The sequence below is a fragment of the Toxotes jaculatrix genome, chromosome 14 (genome assembly GCF_017976425.1).
Source record: "Toxotes jaculatrix isolate fToxJac2 chromosome 14, fToxJac2.pri, whole genome shotgun sequence".
Lineage (NCBI taxonomy): Eukaryota > Metazoa > Chordata > Actinopteri > Toxotidae > Toxotes > Toxotes jaculatrix.
In genome coordinates, this window is record NC_054407.1 from 19,379,286 (window position 1) to 19,397,193 (window position 17,908).

Consider the following 17,908-nt stretch of genomic DNA (forward strand, 5'->3'; position numbering starts at 1 on the left):
TTTCATTTTCCTGACATCGGGGGTTGGTGATCATTTGTTTGTTAAGGAGCAGACAGCAGACAGAACATGATCAGACAGAACATATTGGGGAGAGACAAAGAGGGAAGTGGAAGAGGGTGAGTTGGCGTTAACAGCGTGAATGAGCCTGGTGATGTGGCGCTGGGGAGAATGCAGGGATCTGATGTGGATGTGAGGGAAGGGTGTGGACGTGATATTTTCCAACACACTTTATTCATCATCCTTACCTCTAATTGGTGTACCACCTAGGTGGGAGTAATTTCGATGCAAACAGGGTTGAGAGATTAGTTAGTAATCCACTTACAACAGTGGGAGAGAAAAACATGGCTTCTGACAGGCCACAGATTTAAAAAAAAAAAAAAAAAAAAAAAAAAAAAGTACGGATACAGTGTAGAAACTACTTAAATGCAATGTGACAAATTTCAGTGGCTTAATCAATGCTATGAAGCAAGTACAAATTCTGCACTATACATGCTCTCTGTAAATGACCAAAAACAACACAGCCTTCTGTGGGTGAAATATTTTGAAATATAATACTGCTACTTTTGTGTTTGCAGACAACAGCTACAGCCACATCCGTCCTTACTTCACAGCAGTATTAGAATAGTATGGAATTTAAAGTTTGTTTTTTTTGTTTTTTTTTTAAATTATGAAGCTTTCTAATTTAAGATGACCCCCACTCTTTGTACAGACTGCATTTATGCAGATAGCAGTTAGTGAAATGGCGAAGAGAAATGAATGGAAGTCATACACAGTAAATAGCGTGATGCACAGTAAAAAGTATTCAGGTCAGAGGTATTAAATAGAAAAGAAGTTAGTATCTCTACCGAGTGAATGATCTGGATGGTGTTAAAAGACAGACCAAATGTGTTTGTGTGCTCACTAAAAATCCAGCAAGTGTGTGATCCAATAAGAGGAACTAGGTCTGGCTTTTCTGTTTAACTGTGACAGCAAATTAATGCGCTTTTTTCCTGCCATCACAAAATTGGCCTAATTTCAGGTCACATGCAGTAATGTAAATCCTGATATGGCAGCAGATGTCAAGAGAAGGATGGTGGATAAAAAGAATTGTTAGTTTGAGGGCAATACATATCAGCACATTTTCAGGCACTCTCACTATATGCAAGAAAGAAAACTAATTAAAAGTTTGTTGCTAGGAGTAAAAGAGAAAAAAAAAAATCACAGTTTAATGCACAGTTTTATCCTTGCTATAAAAACATTATCAAATAATTAAGTACTCGTGTTAGTATCTAATTTGTGATGAATCTGTATCTAGTTTGGGTTGTGCTTGTAGTGGAGTCACAATTTAACACTGCAAGAACGTGGACAGTCCAAGTGAACATGCTCCAGTGACCTGTATTCGGCTTCCACTGGGCAGCTTTAGTGGCAGGCTTTTTCTGGAGTGGCTCTCATCTTTAATCTTTGGGGCCTCAGACCTGCAGCCTGGCCTGACATTCTCTAAGTGAGGTAGATTTAGTAAGGAGCGACAAGACTGAACCTGGTCAAAAGCCACTAATCTTTCCTCCTTGCACCTTTTCCATCTGATCCAGGTCAGGCAAGAGCTGTTTATTTATCAAGTAGGCTGCTACTGTGAACAAAGAGAGCCCCATTGATTTTTTTTTTTTTTTTTTTTCCAAGGTTGAATCCGAGCTAATGCATCATCGGCTGGAATCATTGTGACCCAGCTGCATGTTTAAAAGGGGATTAAGGATAATTTAATATGGTGAAAAATTCACTTTCTGTACTTTGGAAGGTTACAAGCTCATGTATCACTGGCAAAGATCGTAGGAACGCAGGCACAACTTCATTCCAACTTCTGTCTTTCTGCAGCTGTTGTGAGGAATAAAGTCCTGTAGGAACCAAACCAACTAATCAAGGTGACAATGACAAGCTGAATGAAACTTTCATGTCCTTTGTGATGAAAGAGAATACAAGAAGTCATAAATGACAACAAAGGCCTTTTGTGTTTTCGCATCATCCTCATGTCTAACATGACTCATGTCTGTTGGCATTTAATGTCATCTTTTACCCTACAGCTTGCCTCTGCTATAATTTACATGGTCCATATGTCATGCAGAATAACATCTTAGAGAAATTCAATCAGATCAAATCAAACTGTACCTGAGCGAAGCTGCTTGATGCGCCCGTTGCTGCTGCTGATGTCCACAGGAAGCATGTCCTTGAACCAGGAGATCTCTGGGTCTGGGTTTCCGCTGGCAGCACACAGCATGGTGGCAGTTCTGGTCCTTTCGACCACCTTCAGTTGGGGACCCATATCGATGGTGGGGAAGCCATGGGGGATCTGGTTCTCTGAAAGTTTGCAAAGGTAGATTTTTAGATTGCCCACAGACACAGAGTGAGAAAAAATAAATAAGAAGAGGAACAATGTATTTACAAAAAGATTCTGACAGGATAGGCACTCAATTGCTGTGAGAGGTGTTGAGTGCACCAAAGCTGTTGAGCTGGCAAGGACAGAGAAGAGGATGAAAAAGAGCAAATACATTTCAGATGCTACAGGCCAAACAGTAATCACAAAGCACACACACACACAAAAAAAATGTTAGTGTAAAAGCACAAGATACTACAGGGGAATAGTAGATCTGATGCTGATTTGGATTTCAAATTTGGTTTAAAAACATCTTGTCTCTGATTGATTATCATAGCAGGCTTATTACTCAGCACGGGGAGTCTCAAGTTTCAACAGAGGAAGGATAGCTGCAATCTTCCTTTGGGCACCCATGCATAAATGAACAGCCTTAGGCTTAGCAAGCTAAACAAACCTATTTGAATAATCCGACTCATCATAATCAGTATTACGGCATACCCATGACAACACATAAAGTATAATCCTTAAAGCGGAATTTGGGACACTAAGGTGAAAGGTTGTTGTTCTCGTCAATATATACTGATATCATATGATAAGATTAACAAAATATAGACAATAGATAGTCCTAGACTATCTCAGGCTCAGTCTTGGCATATGGGATTTCAAAAGTCCTTTCAGGATGAGGTACAGGTACATCTCAAGTTGTGGACACTGCTGGAACTGTGAACTTCCCTTGGGGATTAATAAAGTATCTATCTATCTATTTATCTATTTATCTATCTACCTATCATGCGAGCATACAGTATCTACCAGTGACACTAAACACTTACAATATGTGTTTCTATTGTGGAAAACCTGCAGTCTAGTCACGAATGTGAACAGCTACTTAGCTGTCACCATTCAACACCTGTCTCACACTGTAATGACAAGTTGTGTCATTGTTTACCATCGGTCAGATGTTTTCAACAAAGGTGAGCAAACTGCAGACACTTAGGCAACTGTTTTATTCTTCCCTCTCTCTGATAGATTCAACAAAGCAATATCTCAGTGTGCTGAATTTTGAGGACATAACACATCATTAATTATCATGTTTAAAGTAAATGACATGAATTATTTATGTACCTTATAATGGTTTTGCAGTCCACATTTAGTCTCTTAAGTGAAATATAAAGGTGCATTTGTCAGAAAATCTGTCAATGACATGGCCTAACTGTGCCGCAAAACCAAAATCAGAGCCCCCGACCTCAGCCTCATAATAAATCCTAATTTAACCTCTGAACAACCTTAATAAAGAGGAAACACGATGGTCCTTGCAAGGTCTAATTATCAGCTTGCTCTCAAACATGCAATCTCTTTTATCTTTTGCCTCATATGTGGATGTGTCCTTGGTGTGCTAATGAAAGCACTAATGATTGTAACTCCTGCCTTTGGTTCGGTATCTAGAAAATATCTAACTGCAGCTTAACAATGAGAAAAGGATAGTTTTGTCTGCAAGCATGAACAACATTAACACAAGATGGAGACTGTTCTTTAGGAAAGCTGAGAAAATTTTGTCTAGAATGGGATTACAACGTCACAAAATTAAAACTGAATGGAAGTAACAGAATGGTGCACTAAAAATTAACTGGCAATTACTTAAAAATTAAAACATATTCAAGGGAATCTATGTCAAGATAGGGGATGAGAACAATAAGAAAGAAACTTTCACCAAATGTTTTTTTTTATTAAAAAACAAAAAACACCAAATGATACTAATGATACTCTACTACTAACTCATTCATGACTGACCACATTTGCTCCACCTGTTATATTATCTACTTCCTTAAGCGGACATCTATATCATGGACCTATGTTTTGATTTCACTCTGATTGGCTGTAAGATTCCATCAGCAATGAGGCTGTGTAACTCAAGACAGAGTCTGAGGGATCACTCTGCTTGTCTGAGTCAAAAAATCCATATGTAAACATATATGGCTGGGGCATGAATACAAGTATCGGTGTTGTTTTTGCTCTGATCTCCAGCAGAGCAGTTGTTCCTCCTCTCACCCTTGTGTTTGGCCTGCAGCCCGGATCGTCTCATATTCAAATGTAGCTGACAGATCTCTGGATGGCTTCTTATCTTTGTGTGGAGGCTTACTTCCTGTCTAATGATTAGGATTCGTTTTTCAGACATCCCAACCGAAATCAGGATACCTCTACAAAAGAGACAACTACAGCACAATGAAATAATGCTGTACAATTTGTCATTGTATGAATAACAGTAACAGTAGCACCCTGTGTTCCTCTGTGGTTTGCTTGCTCTAACCTTCACAGGGAAAGAAAAGGGAAAAGGCAGAGATAGAGACAGAGATGGGGAGAAAAATGCCCGGTGATTACACGCCCTACATAATGTTGAACCTGCAGTAATTTTCTAAATGAGGGCTTATTTAGAAGACAGGTTTTAAAAATGGAAAGTTTGGAGGCCAAAGATGAGCAAAATAATAGATTCCCAGGCTATTATCCTTTTAAAGTGGCAACAGACAACTCTGAACCCAGTGGCAGACAAAATTGTCTAGTGAAAGCAAGGCTCATGGGGAACCAATCTAAACGCAGATGGTGCCATTCTATAGTCATTACAGTGTGCAGTCAACATTTAAGACAAAAAAAAAAAACTTCTCAATTGCCACTTTAGAGTGAATTGAACAAATGTCCCTTCTTTAATCATGTTTAACGTGAGCTCACTGGACAACAAGATGGACAAGCTAGCAGCCTTAGTAAGGAACGTTCTGTGAGTGTAGTGATATGTGTTTAACAGAGACATGGCTACAGGAAGTTACTCGGGAATCGCATCACAACAATCCCGTCGACCGCTTTCACACAGTTCGGGCAGACAGGATGTAACGTTTCTGCAGCCCAGACACTGAACTGTTCGCCGCAGGGCTGGTATGTTTTTGTAATTTTCTATTCACTTCCTATGTATTTACTATTATCGCTATTTTATAGTACTTATTGCTTTTTTACCACCTCTTCCCTAACTGCGTGTTGTCCAATGAAGTTTTTTTTCTGAATCTGATTACACTAAACCTTGAGGGAGCTGAACTCCAGTCTCACCTATTTATAATTCACTTAGAATATGTTCATAACGGCCACAGATCATCTGACAGGAGGTCCCTTTGTGGCTGTTGACATGAACCCAATTTTCTCATGTATGCACTCACAGGGGTGGGAGGCATAGTGTGTGTGGGTTCACGTGGTTGTGTTCAGAGACAGTAGGTTGTGTTTGGGGACCTTGCTGCAGAGCTAAATTAGGTGCTATGCTTGTGTGTGCAGTGATGCAGCAACACCATGCTATACTGAGTTATTATCTGGATTTTGGCAAAAGTAAAGATGCTAAAAAATGCCTTTCATAGATTTTTTTTGTATTCATACAGCATACTTAATCAATGAACAGTACAATTGTCAGTTTTATTGCCCAGGAGTAATCTTGATACAAAATTAGAATGATTAACAGCCTTATCTTTGCACATGTGTCAGTCCATGTCAGTCAAATGATGAAACTGATTAACAAGGACAAAAAATAAATTTTTGAAGAAAGACGCGTACGCAGATGTAAATCCTCTGATTAAAAATGAATCCATTGATGAACACAGATTAGCATTTCTATACATTCGAAGCGCTGGAGCCTTGAGTCTGATCTTCTTTCAAGAGTGGATGTGAAAAAATTCTGTACATTTGAGTCTGTCTCGCTGCTGATTCCCAGTGTTCTTGCATCATGTCATGTATGCTGTTTGAACATGTAACACATGATTGGGGCTTCAAAATCACTCCATCTCTCAGAGAGAAAATGCTACAGTTTCCCCCCTAGGCCTAGCATATAGTAACTATATGGTGGAAACCAATCGATTGAATGAGGCATGACACTGTCCTGTCATCCACACCTAGCCCGTTATCTCAGGGATTGTACAGACGAGGACTGAGAAGTCTGTCATACTATATTTTAAGGTGAATTTCTGAAGATTTGATCTGTTTCCTCCACAATATGCCTGCAGCAACTTTAAGCTTTGTAACAAACAGTTAGCCACGGAAAAGAGTGCATTGCTTTACTGGGGGGGAAATGCTATTTATGCAGTAGTGTTTTGTGGAACTATGCCTTTCACTGAAGAAACTGAAATATCAGCAAAGCATATTTCCCACCAAACCCTCTTGTGTTGGTGCCTATGGAATATTTATGATTTAGATTATTGGCAAATGTTCCTGGGCTGTGAAAAATGCAAGCCATTGGTAAAACAGGGTGAAAGAACCCAAAGGAGTTATTACACGAGTCAGCGGCTCTGTCATATCAGGAAGCACAAACAGGGAATAATTTAAAAGGCAAACAGCTGCTGCACAGCTTTTACATGAATCTATCCCTTACTTCTGCTTAATGTTTGCATTCCAGGTGTAACTGTTATTACAACTGGCAGACATTTCTTTCACACTACATCTGATTAGTGGGAAGTGCACCGTGGCTTCATTTGGTGTGTCAGTTCTAACACGGGAAATTGCTGAATAGAAGGCTGGCCAGGCTGCATGTACAGTAAATGTTATACATATATAGGAGACATAGAGTGTTTGTCTTCAGTTATTTTCACAGTTTGGACAGTTAGAGGAGTAGGAAATATGCAAGGTCACTGGTTACCCTCAGGGTAGCGTAACCAGGAAGAATAGAGATAATTATAATTATTTAAAATGTTTTAATTATAATCATTATTTAATAATGATTATAATTTGGTAAGATTGTTAAGATAATGCTAAGCATAAAAAGGTGAAATTTCTCTCATGGTTGAAAAACCATTCGTCCCTCATCTAACATCTAAAGTTGTCCTTGGCTTTTGGGAAAAAAAAGAATAATTTAAAGTTCTTTCTATGCACTTATCAAAGATCTCGCCGCGCTATTGTGTAAGATTTGAGCCCTGTCTGTCTATTCCTGCTACTCCAACTCCTGCGGCTGGCCTTGTCTGCCAACTTGTCATCCAAGGAAGACAAAGACATGCCTTTGTTCAGTCCTCTTTAATTTGAAGGGAAAAGAAAAAGGATGTGGAAATTTGGTGAGAATCAAATGAAATAGTGCAGGCAATGCAGGTTGATGTTTGTCAAGATAGAGGGCATTTTTAATAAAAAGGCCCTCTTGTGCTGGAGTGTAATTCATCAAAAAAAAAAAAAAAAGTCCACTCCTCTGTCTAGTCTGGGCAGGAAAAAACGAATAAGGCGAAAATCCTGCGATAATGTCACATAGGCGCTCCATTACTAAGATGAACAGTCCTACAAGGGAAAAAAACAAATAAAATAAACCAGTGTCATGTGTGACATGTAAGGAGATTATTGTGTTCTTCTTCTCAATCTAACTATCAAACTGGTGATTTATTTTGCATGTATGCGGACTAAACAATCTGAAATTATGCATGCTACACACAAACCATTTTACCGCTACTGATCTAATGTAGCATAGTACATGTCTCATACTGAGAGGTCCAATCTGTATTTAACTTTGTTTTGTTTGTAAAGTGCTCCTGTGATATACTTGTTACAACAAAAAGCAGCAGAAACGCCCTGGACTTGCAACCGAGTAAGGTCAGAGGCAGTGCTAGAAACGCGTCAGAGGTAAAGACAGGTACGCATGAACTGGTTCCTCCATGATTTGAAAAGTAAATAGGACCATTGTTCTCTCAACAGCCGTTTATCACGCACAGAGTCATACTGTAATATGAGCAGATGAACTTGTTTACGGAGGTTACAGCAGTACGGTAGAAGGGAGAGGGCAGAAGGGGAAGGCTTAATGTGGTTTTATGATTGTACTACTCAATTAGGATAGCTGTGGGGGCCTTACCTATACACAAAAGGCATGGGAAAACACCGGCAACATCATTTGTAAAGAGAAGAGGCACTAGTAATATGGTAATTAGTGAAATTAAGCAAAACATGATACAGTAATCATAAACTATTGTGTCAAGGAGGTGTGCCTCTGCTCTAACAGCCACAGGCAGGTGAGGTAAGATTTAGATGAGAGAAGAGAGAGGAAAAAAGTTAAAAAAAAAGGAGAGAGGAAGGGAGGAGAAGAGGAGGGGGCTGGGGAGGGGTGCATGCCAACCTCCTGCCAGCTCCAATTACCAGTGTGAGTGGAGCGTGGCAGCTAGGGCGATGGGTCTAATCAGAGCCCTGCTGAAAGAGACCCGTCCCTGTCCTTCTGTCCCACTGGGAGGCTGCTGGAGCTCAATCCCACACTAACATCATCCAGCGTTTTTCCCTCAACCCAAACATACTCATCTCAATGGGGGAAAACACTCCAGACACCCCATCCCCTTCATAAGAGGGGAGCCCTGACATAGTGCCACAAGACACAACACTTCCGCATAAAAAATGCTCTCCTCATTTCCATTTCAGTGTGCGCTGGTATCTCCTTCCTTCTTATAGTCCCAAGTGCACAAAGTGTTGAGTGACATGTTCCTCCACGAATGCTTCAAGTGAGGCTTTCACCAGAGAAAGGTCCTCCTCGGAGAGAACACAGAGTCATAAAACATACAGGGGAACCATATGTCTAGGAATATTCATGAGAAAGCATTCTTACAACATCAGCTGTGTGTACGCTTGTAAAATGCCCACAGCAACTTGCTTCATTCTGTATCAATAGTTAATCTAATTCAGGATCACCGTTTGCCATAAAAAATTAAGGTGATTCAGTGGGCCTCTCTTAAGTTATTTAGCTTATACATCTGAGCAGATCGCATTGCAAGCAAGAAATAAAAGGCCTTATGATCTCCACGTGTGCCTGTTGCCAAGTGATGGATGACAACAATTAAAGGTGATGTCTCCTTTGATACTGCGAACCAAAGGACCACAGTGGCAGCAACACAGCCACTTGCCTCATGAAATATTACTGCTCTAAAATCTACCCTTTTAAACATACATCAGTGCACTGTCTTTATAGGTAAAAAGAAAAGGTTTATGCAGTTCTGGAGAATATGTAGGCCTTTTTTTTTTTTTTGCCTCTATGTGAGGATGTCTAGCATTTAGCTCTTAACTGATGGCTACATGTTTGAAGGAGGAATCTTTTTTTGTTAAATTTGTTAGGCGTGAGAACTACAAAGATTACAGTCTTTACAGCGTTTCCTATGCTTAACTGATAACTCCTTTTAATTATTCACCTTTCTGCTCATCCAACCTGTGAGAGAAACTAAATATAGAGCAATACGCGTTGTCTATGTCTCAACTGGTCTTGAGTCAATCTGGCACTGAAAAGCAGACGAGCTGTCTGCAGAAACAAAGCACATGGCCTGTGGCAGTTTCCAGCCAAGAACATCGTCGAGCCAGACATTTGCATCTGCCTGAGACACGGAAGTGTGTGAGAAGTGTCGGCGGCAGCAGGAGGTGCAAACAGAAAGCCAAAGCTAACATGAGTTCAACTGAAAGGGCTCTATGAATAGTTGGATTGCTGATGGTGTGTAAAACATTCAGCAAGTTCACTTGGAAAATGTTTCACGGCAAAGAATTTATGAGAAGCGCAAAGGTAGTGCTTTTGTTACAGTCTGTTGGAGAGCGGTAATGGTTATCCAGAAATAAACCTGGATGTAACAGTGTTCCCATTTACAGTAACAGCATGCTGTTATAACTGTTGCTTATTAACATTTCCTGTGGTTCAGTAGGCGTATGTGTTTGTTTGATAAGTATGGTAGTACTTGCAGGTGTTTCTATCTGAAATCCTGTGACATTCAGGCAGCAACTAATGGGCCCCACAGAAAGGCAGACAGACCTGGCTGGTATTCATGTAAGTGCCTCGGCGCTTTTGACTTGCAAAACATCGGAGGGCAAGGAGTTTTCTCACATGTTCTGCCATGAAGGGCATGTGAGCAGGACCCTCCTGCTCTTCAGAGAAATACTAGTTGGCAGAACTCCCACTGCAGAGGTCTCCTCAGCAGGGATGACACGGCACAGCCCAACATCAAAGACCCGGCAAGAAGGCCATTGATGTAATATTGTTGTAATGACATGAAAATGGTGAAAATCTCTATGGAAAAGGATGGGGAGAATGAAAAACAAAGACAACAAGATGCAAAATCCCCCCCACCTCCAAAAAAAAAAAAGGAAGCCTTAACACAGACCTGAGTCGGTGTGAACCGTGACGTAGTTGATGATTACACAACAGCTTTTTATCAGGCAGATAAGTCTGTTTACGACAGTTTGGATTAGGCAGCAGGGAAATGAATGCAAATGTACAATGCGTTTTGAAAAGTGCATTGAAATACGTCTGCACATCTTGTCAAGCCTGTTGTCTCTGGCACGCTATCTCCTAGACCAGGTGCTATGGCAGTTGCTATGGAGATAGTCGTGCATCAAACAAACAGTCCTCAGGACATATGAACTGCACGCACAGACACACCTGCATGCAACGGACCATCACAAAAGCACAGTCATAACAAAAACACAGCTAATGTGGCTGTTAATACACTGAGTCCTACACACAAGTGGTCGTATCGGTGCGCTGTTATTCTGCTGTTTATCCAAGTATACTTGGAGTAAAAGACTGTAATGCATGCCATGACCTTTGAAATAATACACTTTTTTGTCTGGCTGAGCAGAACATTTGGCCTTACTTCCTCGCCTTCAGGCAGATAATCAATAACAGTCATCTTACCCCCCCCCTCCCCAATTCCATCCTTTCCTTCCTTCCTTCCCTCTCTTTTTATCATCTCCCTCTCTCCACTTTCCTATTTATCTCTACTTCTCCCTCTTTCTCCTATCTGATATCATACTTCCACTGTCGTCAGTATGATCTACAGCCCTGCCAGATGCCCCCGCGCCTGTTATTTATGCTGCGGCGCACCAGTTAGTACATAACCGTGGCCTCCGACCCATTACTGCAACCCAAGGGTGGTCTTCTGAATTCACATGGTTATGCTGACCGAGTCACCTTGTGGGACAAGCACTGCTGCACAGAATCACATCCTCCATTAACTACGCTATATGAGTAGCACAGCTGTAGGGTTTCATTTTGAGATTACAGCTCTGCTCCTTGCCTTGTGGTCCTACTAACAGGAATTTGATTGAAGACCCTTGAGATTATGGTATTACGGAGTACACGGTTTGTGGTTTACTACTCATTTTAATGTAACTGCCTCTAAGATGGAAAAACCTCAGGGCTCATGGTAAATTTCTGTGGTAATGCGATGTGGCTAATAAGACAGGTTATTCCTCCAGGTGTCTTGGAAAAGAGAACAAGGACAGGACCAAAAATCAGGAAGCGTGACGATTAATGAAATGGGTCTACAAAAGGAAACAGAGTGGCGGTTTGCAAATAAATGAATTAATTGATCCTCTCCACAGCTCAAATTAATCATTGGCAGAGCTTTATTGTGACATGTTTAGTGTAATTACGGCAGATAGGGATGGCTTTTATGAGTTCTGAGAAAGGCAGTGGATGTAGTGGAATGTGGCAGGTTCTGTTAATTAAATCCTCACTGACGGGGCTCCTGTGACAGCCTTTACTTATTCTCTCAGTCAGAGATAATGAATAATACACAGAGTCTGTGAGTCAATGTCGACAGCCTCAACTTTGATTATGCAGGGGTTTGCAGAAGTGACGGCTGTGCAAAATTATCGCACGGTGGCACGACCTGCTAAACACTCAACCCCAAAAAAGGCAAGATGCAATAATTTTGTTAATGCTGGTCAAAAGAAGCAAAGAGATGAGAAAAACGTGACCTTTGACTAAAAATTGTTTGGTAGTTCGTACAATTCTGTGGTTTCAGTGAGATGAGTACCGGTTTACCTTGCAAATAATAAAAGAACAAGTGCTCCTAAATACCAAACATGCTCTGACACTGTGAGTGTTAAGCAGGGCAGACCTGAGCAGGCATGCTCAGTCAATGTTCCCCTGCAAAACAGGTTAAAAATATTGATGCAGCAGATGTAATGCATGCAAAATCAACAGTGCCTTTGACAGGTGTAAGCAGACCGATCATCTACAACCTTGAAAAACACTGCTTAGCAGCTTAGACAAAATGGGACTATGCCTCTTAAACATGAGAAAAATGTCAAGCTTAAGGCCAAGCTATAAAGCTGATAGTGAGTCAAGCCGTTCTCCCCTACCGTCTATGGCCCAGTGGGTAAGCCAAGAGGGCTTGGTGTGTAAATGTGTGAGGAAAAGGGGTCAGGGTGAAAGGACTCCCATTAGCCAGTTCATTGAGTGTAGGTATTAGAACCCCCCTGACATGCAGCGGGCCCATCCATCCATAGCCAGTCAGGGCCTGGGGAGCCTTTGACTCATTGGCCTGAAGAGCTATAAGGTGGACCCTGCTCTTTACCTGCAGGGTTACTGGCCCAGGGCGTCATTATTAACAAATTAAAGGAAAGAAACATGTCAGGATTTTTTTTTTTTTTTGCCTGTGTGTCATCTATACATCTATACTCTATATTATTCTTATACAGACATAGAAACTTCTGGACAATGTGATGCGAATGCAAAATAATACTAGTTAAATCTGAAATAAGTAAAGTCTAGCAATACGGTCACTGGTCATTTTTGAGGTGGTGTGTTGTACTAAATAAATAAGGATGGGCAAAAGATTAGTAACACCATTAAAAATTAACAGAGAGGGTAAGTCAATTTGCAAAGCTTTTCTATTATATTGCTATATTATATTATCTACCATTGTACAGGGATTTCTATTTTTTTGAGTACTGCCTAATCTTTGGTTACATATGACTCAGATGAACAGAGACAGACGCAGGCAGCTTTTGCTGTTACCAACATCAAAGCATTTGCATGAAATCATCATTATGAAACCATACAATGCAGTGTGCAATTATAAACCACGACTAATATAAAGGAATTGTTAGATATCTATCAAAAGTAATTTTACTCTTAACGTCTACACAATGTCTGTAATCAACATGTAGCTTGAAGTCAAAAGTGCTGCCTCTAAAGCAACATCAGATTTAATATGGTTTCTTTGGGAAAAAAAGTAATTTCTTGTACTGAGTTCTGTGCATTTTCAAGTATAACTTCTTCTTTTATGATTCTAATAGTCATTGCAGTGCAATTCAAATATACAATTTATACAGTTGTAGTTTTCCTGTGCCATGGAGCGGAAATTATATGTAATGAACTTCTTTTATTAGCAACCGCTGAATGTGAAAAACACAGAGGGGAACCAAGACTGGGGGACAGGTTGAACCTTAGCTGAGCATAAAACACTAAACACAAATAAAGTAAGAAGAACAGAATGAAGCATTGAACAAATTGATTTGATGGAAAAATTACACTTCAGTTGTCTGCAGGGTTCAGAGTGTTCAGGTGTTAAGTGAGCGATTGACTTGCATTTGACCCTTTAAAAATATCCATTTGATTCAGGAGCACATTTGTGAGTGACAGTTTCCATCACTATGCCTGTTTATATTCACTGAGACTGCTTATATTTCTGGAAAAAGGTTATTGGATCTTCACATTCAGATGCGTGACTCTTTCTCCCTGATGGCCTCTTGTCTGGTTTAGAGAGAAACATGACACTCCAATAAAAACTATAAAAGCATTCTCAGTTCAGATCATCCGGAGCCAGGGTGTGTAAATGCAGGGAATACAAAAACTTAATCAATTCCAGGAAAAAGACAAAAAGAAAAAATTATCTGTTACTTCACTTACCACTCAAGGGGAGAAAGCAGTGTGTAAGTCTGAATGCACGCATGGTGAAACGCTATTGATAATCACATCGGACATGCTCTCACAAACAAGTCTTCAGTAAAATCTGTAATTGAATAATGAAAGCCTGTTGCAGCTGTTTGTGGCAGATACTTAATAGCAGATGTCAATTCACGGATATCCCTTTCTGTTCCTGACAATGCGCAGATATTAACAGATGCGCATGGCTTGTCACATCTCCAATATCTCCTGAAACCCAGAGACAGCATCCAGACGAGGAGTTCAATATGTTCTGACAATCAACAGAGGCCATAACTTCGAGTTTAAAACCGTGACAGGCAACAGTTCTGCTCCAAATAAATGTATGACAGCAGCCAGAAAAAACAATGTTCTACTGTACAAGCTATGTAGTACAGAGTGTGGACATATTAACAGGAACACCAATGCAATACTGTGCAATCCAGTACAATAGCTCTGCAATAAGTGCTACCAGTGGGAAACTAATAATGCTAAAGAAGACATGATAATTATAATGGGTATTGTTTGTGGTGCTATTTTGGATACATCCACATGACACACTATGAAACGCTCCTGTCTTTCCCCACTGTGATCTCCGAACAAAGGCAGTATTCATTGCAAGGCTGTTACTCTACAGGTGTTATGAGGTAGGAGGTTCCACACAAGAGACAACAAAGATAACTTTAATTAGTCATGATTAGTTTTCAGTCTACCAAGAGGAATCGCGTTGACGCCTTCCCCCCAAAAAACAGGGGTTGGTATCGGCATCGTCAATGAATCAGATGAAGGAAGAAATTCATCTGCATTCATTTTGCCATTTTCTTGCTCCAGCTTTGTGTGCTTGGGAGTCTGAGCAAATGTGTTCTTTAGAAAAGAAAGTGGAAAGCTTTGATGAGTTAAAGCACTCTTTGAAAATCACCAGCCCACTTAATACAGGAAAAATATGTTCCTTTACTTAACACATCAGGATGCTGAAATCTTTTCAAAAAATCCTAGCTAAAGTTATGGGATAAATTAGAGAAATGTAAATCCACTGTTGAGTCATTGGGCAAGTTTTGCAGATGTGTTTGAGCTTTTAATACAAATTACATGCAATCAACAATTTTCAAGAATGTAGAAGGTGGTGGGAAGCAGCAAAAAGTTGTAATGTTACTTTAAAAGAACCGGTCCAATTCACCACCTGTGCTAAGAAAAACAAAAAATAAGACTAAATACATTTTGCCATAATCCCCATACAATGAACATACAATCGGACTCTCTTTGTTCTCCTTTTCTTTTGCCGTTTTTATTCATTGACCTCTCTCCCTCTTTCTCTCTCTCTCTCTCTCTCTCTCTCTCTCTCTCTCTCTCTCTCTCTCTCTCTCTCTCTATCCCCTGAGGGCATAGACATGATCAGCAATGACGGCGCAGACATACCAGACATCGCCGTCTTTACAGACACAGCTTGCCAAAAGCATGGAGCAATTGATGGACAAGTACAGATGATAAAATGTTGCCTCAAAGGAGGAATGACTCCATCCAGATGTCTTACAAATAATATGGAAAATTTAGTCCAGTGTCAAATCTCACGGGACAGATCAAGCAAACAGGGTCAGTGTGGCTGGTAACTGATGTTAGTTATCAATTAGAGCACAGAGAGACTAGAGCAAAAGGTCAAACTCAAAACATGCTGACAGGGACTCTCGAAGCTTAATGTCTTGCTAAAGGACACTCTAGCAGGGAGGCTGGCTGTTGCTGGTTAAAGCCACAAGAAAACATCTAACTCCAACGGTGAAAATGTTTGTGCAAGGATGCAAAGACTTGGTTTCTGGGTCACCATAGCCTGCAGATGCTTGTATAGGTTTTGACTTGCACATCCCTTAAAATCCAGACTAACCGTTGTTCTGTATTATTGTGCACTGAACAAATGATTGGCTGAGAGAAGAGAATGTCCTATGCCAACGGTTTGGTTAAAATACAAAGAAGGGAATTTATATTAATCTTTTTTTTTTAATCTTTATAAATCTATTATTATTGTGAATACTGTTTATGTTAAACCTATTTTCTGGCTCACTTTCATGATGTTTTTCAGGGTGATCTTCCAGGAAAACAGGATTCTGTTTGTGTCTCTTCTTAATTTCCTGTGCATTCTGTCAAAAAGGGATGCGGAATGAACATGCTGTAACCCTGACCAAACCTAAAAAGATGTTTGTCCTCCGTATAATGCCCAAGTCCTTGGAAGTAAGGATGTGGGGATGCAGATTGGGTGGCCAGCACAGTGATTTCACCCTGCCATATTGTGTGAGTCCTTGAGAGAAGCATGCAAAGACAGATGCAGTTTGTATCTGTCAGCCTGGATATGATCTACGATGCTGGGCCTCCAGCCAGCAGATGGTGGGAGAAATTAAATCTGTGACACAGACCGTCACAATGGAGCTCAGAAATACAGTAGGGGCGGGGGGGGTGGGGTGGAGGTACACCTGTAGATTGGTGCGTGAGTGAGTGAGTGAGTGTGTGTGTGTGTGTGTGTGTGTGTGTGTGTGTGTGTGTGTGTGTGTGTGAGGAAGCATGTCCCTGAATTGTTCTGTGTGTGTGTCCAGGTTGGTTCCTCTGTATTCCTTTTGCATGTTTTGACAAACAACAGCCCTGCCTAAGCCAAACCTGTTCTACCAACACTAAACCCTAACCTTCACACCCTGCACCATTTTTCATCAACAACCAACACTATTTAATGCTCAGCATGAACTGGCCACTCACCTTCTTCAACAGCATGAGGGAAGAGCTATTAAAACGGCAGCTTGAACATTACTGAAACCTACCAGCATTCAAAGAGAAAATGAGAGAGAGTGAGAAAGTAAGGTGGGGGAAAAGCAGTTACACAACAGACCTTATTTCGGTCATTGTGGATGATTTGAATAGTGCAAAGGAAAGGAGAGGATTAAGTTGTCGGAGGAGCAGGGCTCGGTATTAAATCATTCCGATATAGCTTCTGTATGTATTTATCTTGCCTGGGAGGAGGAGCAATGAGATTTCTATGCTGTTTATCCAGTCAGGTTTGTTGTCCGCACTTGCCTGGCTCCTGAGATATTTATTACTGGCATTGTGTCGCAGTCATTTTCTGCCTCTGCACCAGGGACCATAACGCATGGCAAGCAAATAAAGGCCTTTTCTAACCAGTGGGGCTGTAATTTGTTTACTGCCACAGGACCACTACTGTAAATACAGTCAACACAGAAAAGCTGAGACACTGTATTGAATTCCGTCTTGAAATTTTTTTCAAACTGTGTTGAAAAACTGATGTATTTTCAACACTGATATAAAATTATGGTCTCCATCCCCATTTTAAGATTAGAGAGGCATATAGTGGACTCATGGCAGATCTCTATTTATATTACAAGTAGATGTATCACCAAAGTTTGATGTTTGACATGTTTTCACCAAGCAAAGAACTTTTTTTTTTCACCTCTAGGATCTTAGAATTTTTGCATATTTCTTGCTTGACCTTTCCGAAAAATTCAATTTTTTCCTCCACATTACATGTTCAGAAAGGAGTTGCCAGGGAACTTCAAAAAACGGCGTGTAACTGGTCTGAAGGAGAACCTTTCTAATTCACACTCTGACAGCGAAGGATTCCCGTAATGATGGGGCTTTTGATCTGGTACCATTAGATTACATTCCTCCTTTCTAGAGACAGGTCTGCTGTCTCCCAAAGGACAAGAGAATGTACTCCAGCACAGCAGAAAAGTCACAGAGTACACCTAGTTTCTGCTTGTATTTGAGGAAACTTCTCGAGTCACAGGAAGCTCTGCAGCTATCAGTTTGACATTTTAATGCTCGTTTTAGCTTTTTATTTTGGAGGACTTTTGCTGAAACTATTGCCAGAGAAGCTTCGGTACACTGGGTGAGAATAAGCAGAT

At 40.6% G+C, this 17,908-nt stretch overlaps 1 protein-coding gene across 3 annotated transcripts in view; it reads right to left on the minus strand.

The window, feature by feature from the left end:
- Nucleotides 1-17,908, minus strand: part of LOC121193612 (receptor-type tyrosine-protein phosphatase F) — a 157,770-nt gene that overhangs the window by 68,734 nt on the left and 71,128 nt on the right. For all 3 annotated transcript variants that reach the window (XM_041056006.1, XM_041056008.1, XM_041056005.1), the window contains exon 5: nt 2,140-2,328. In XM_041056006.1, coding sequence (XP_040911940.1) covers nt 2,140-2,328 — 189 coding nt within the window. The remainder of the gene's footprint in view (nt 1-2,139; nt 2,329-17,908) is intronic.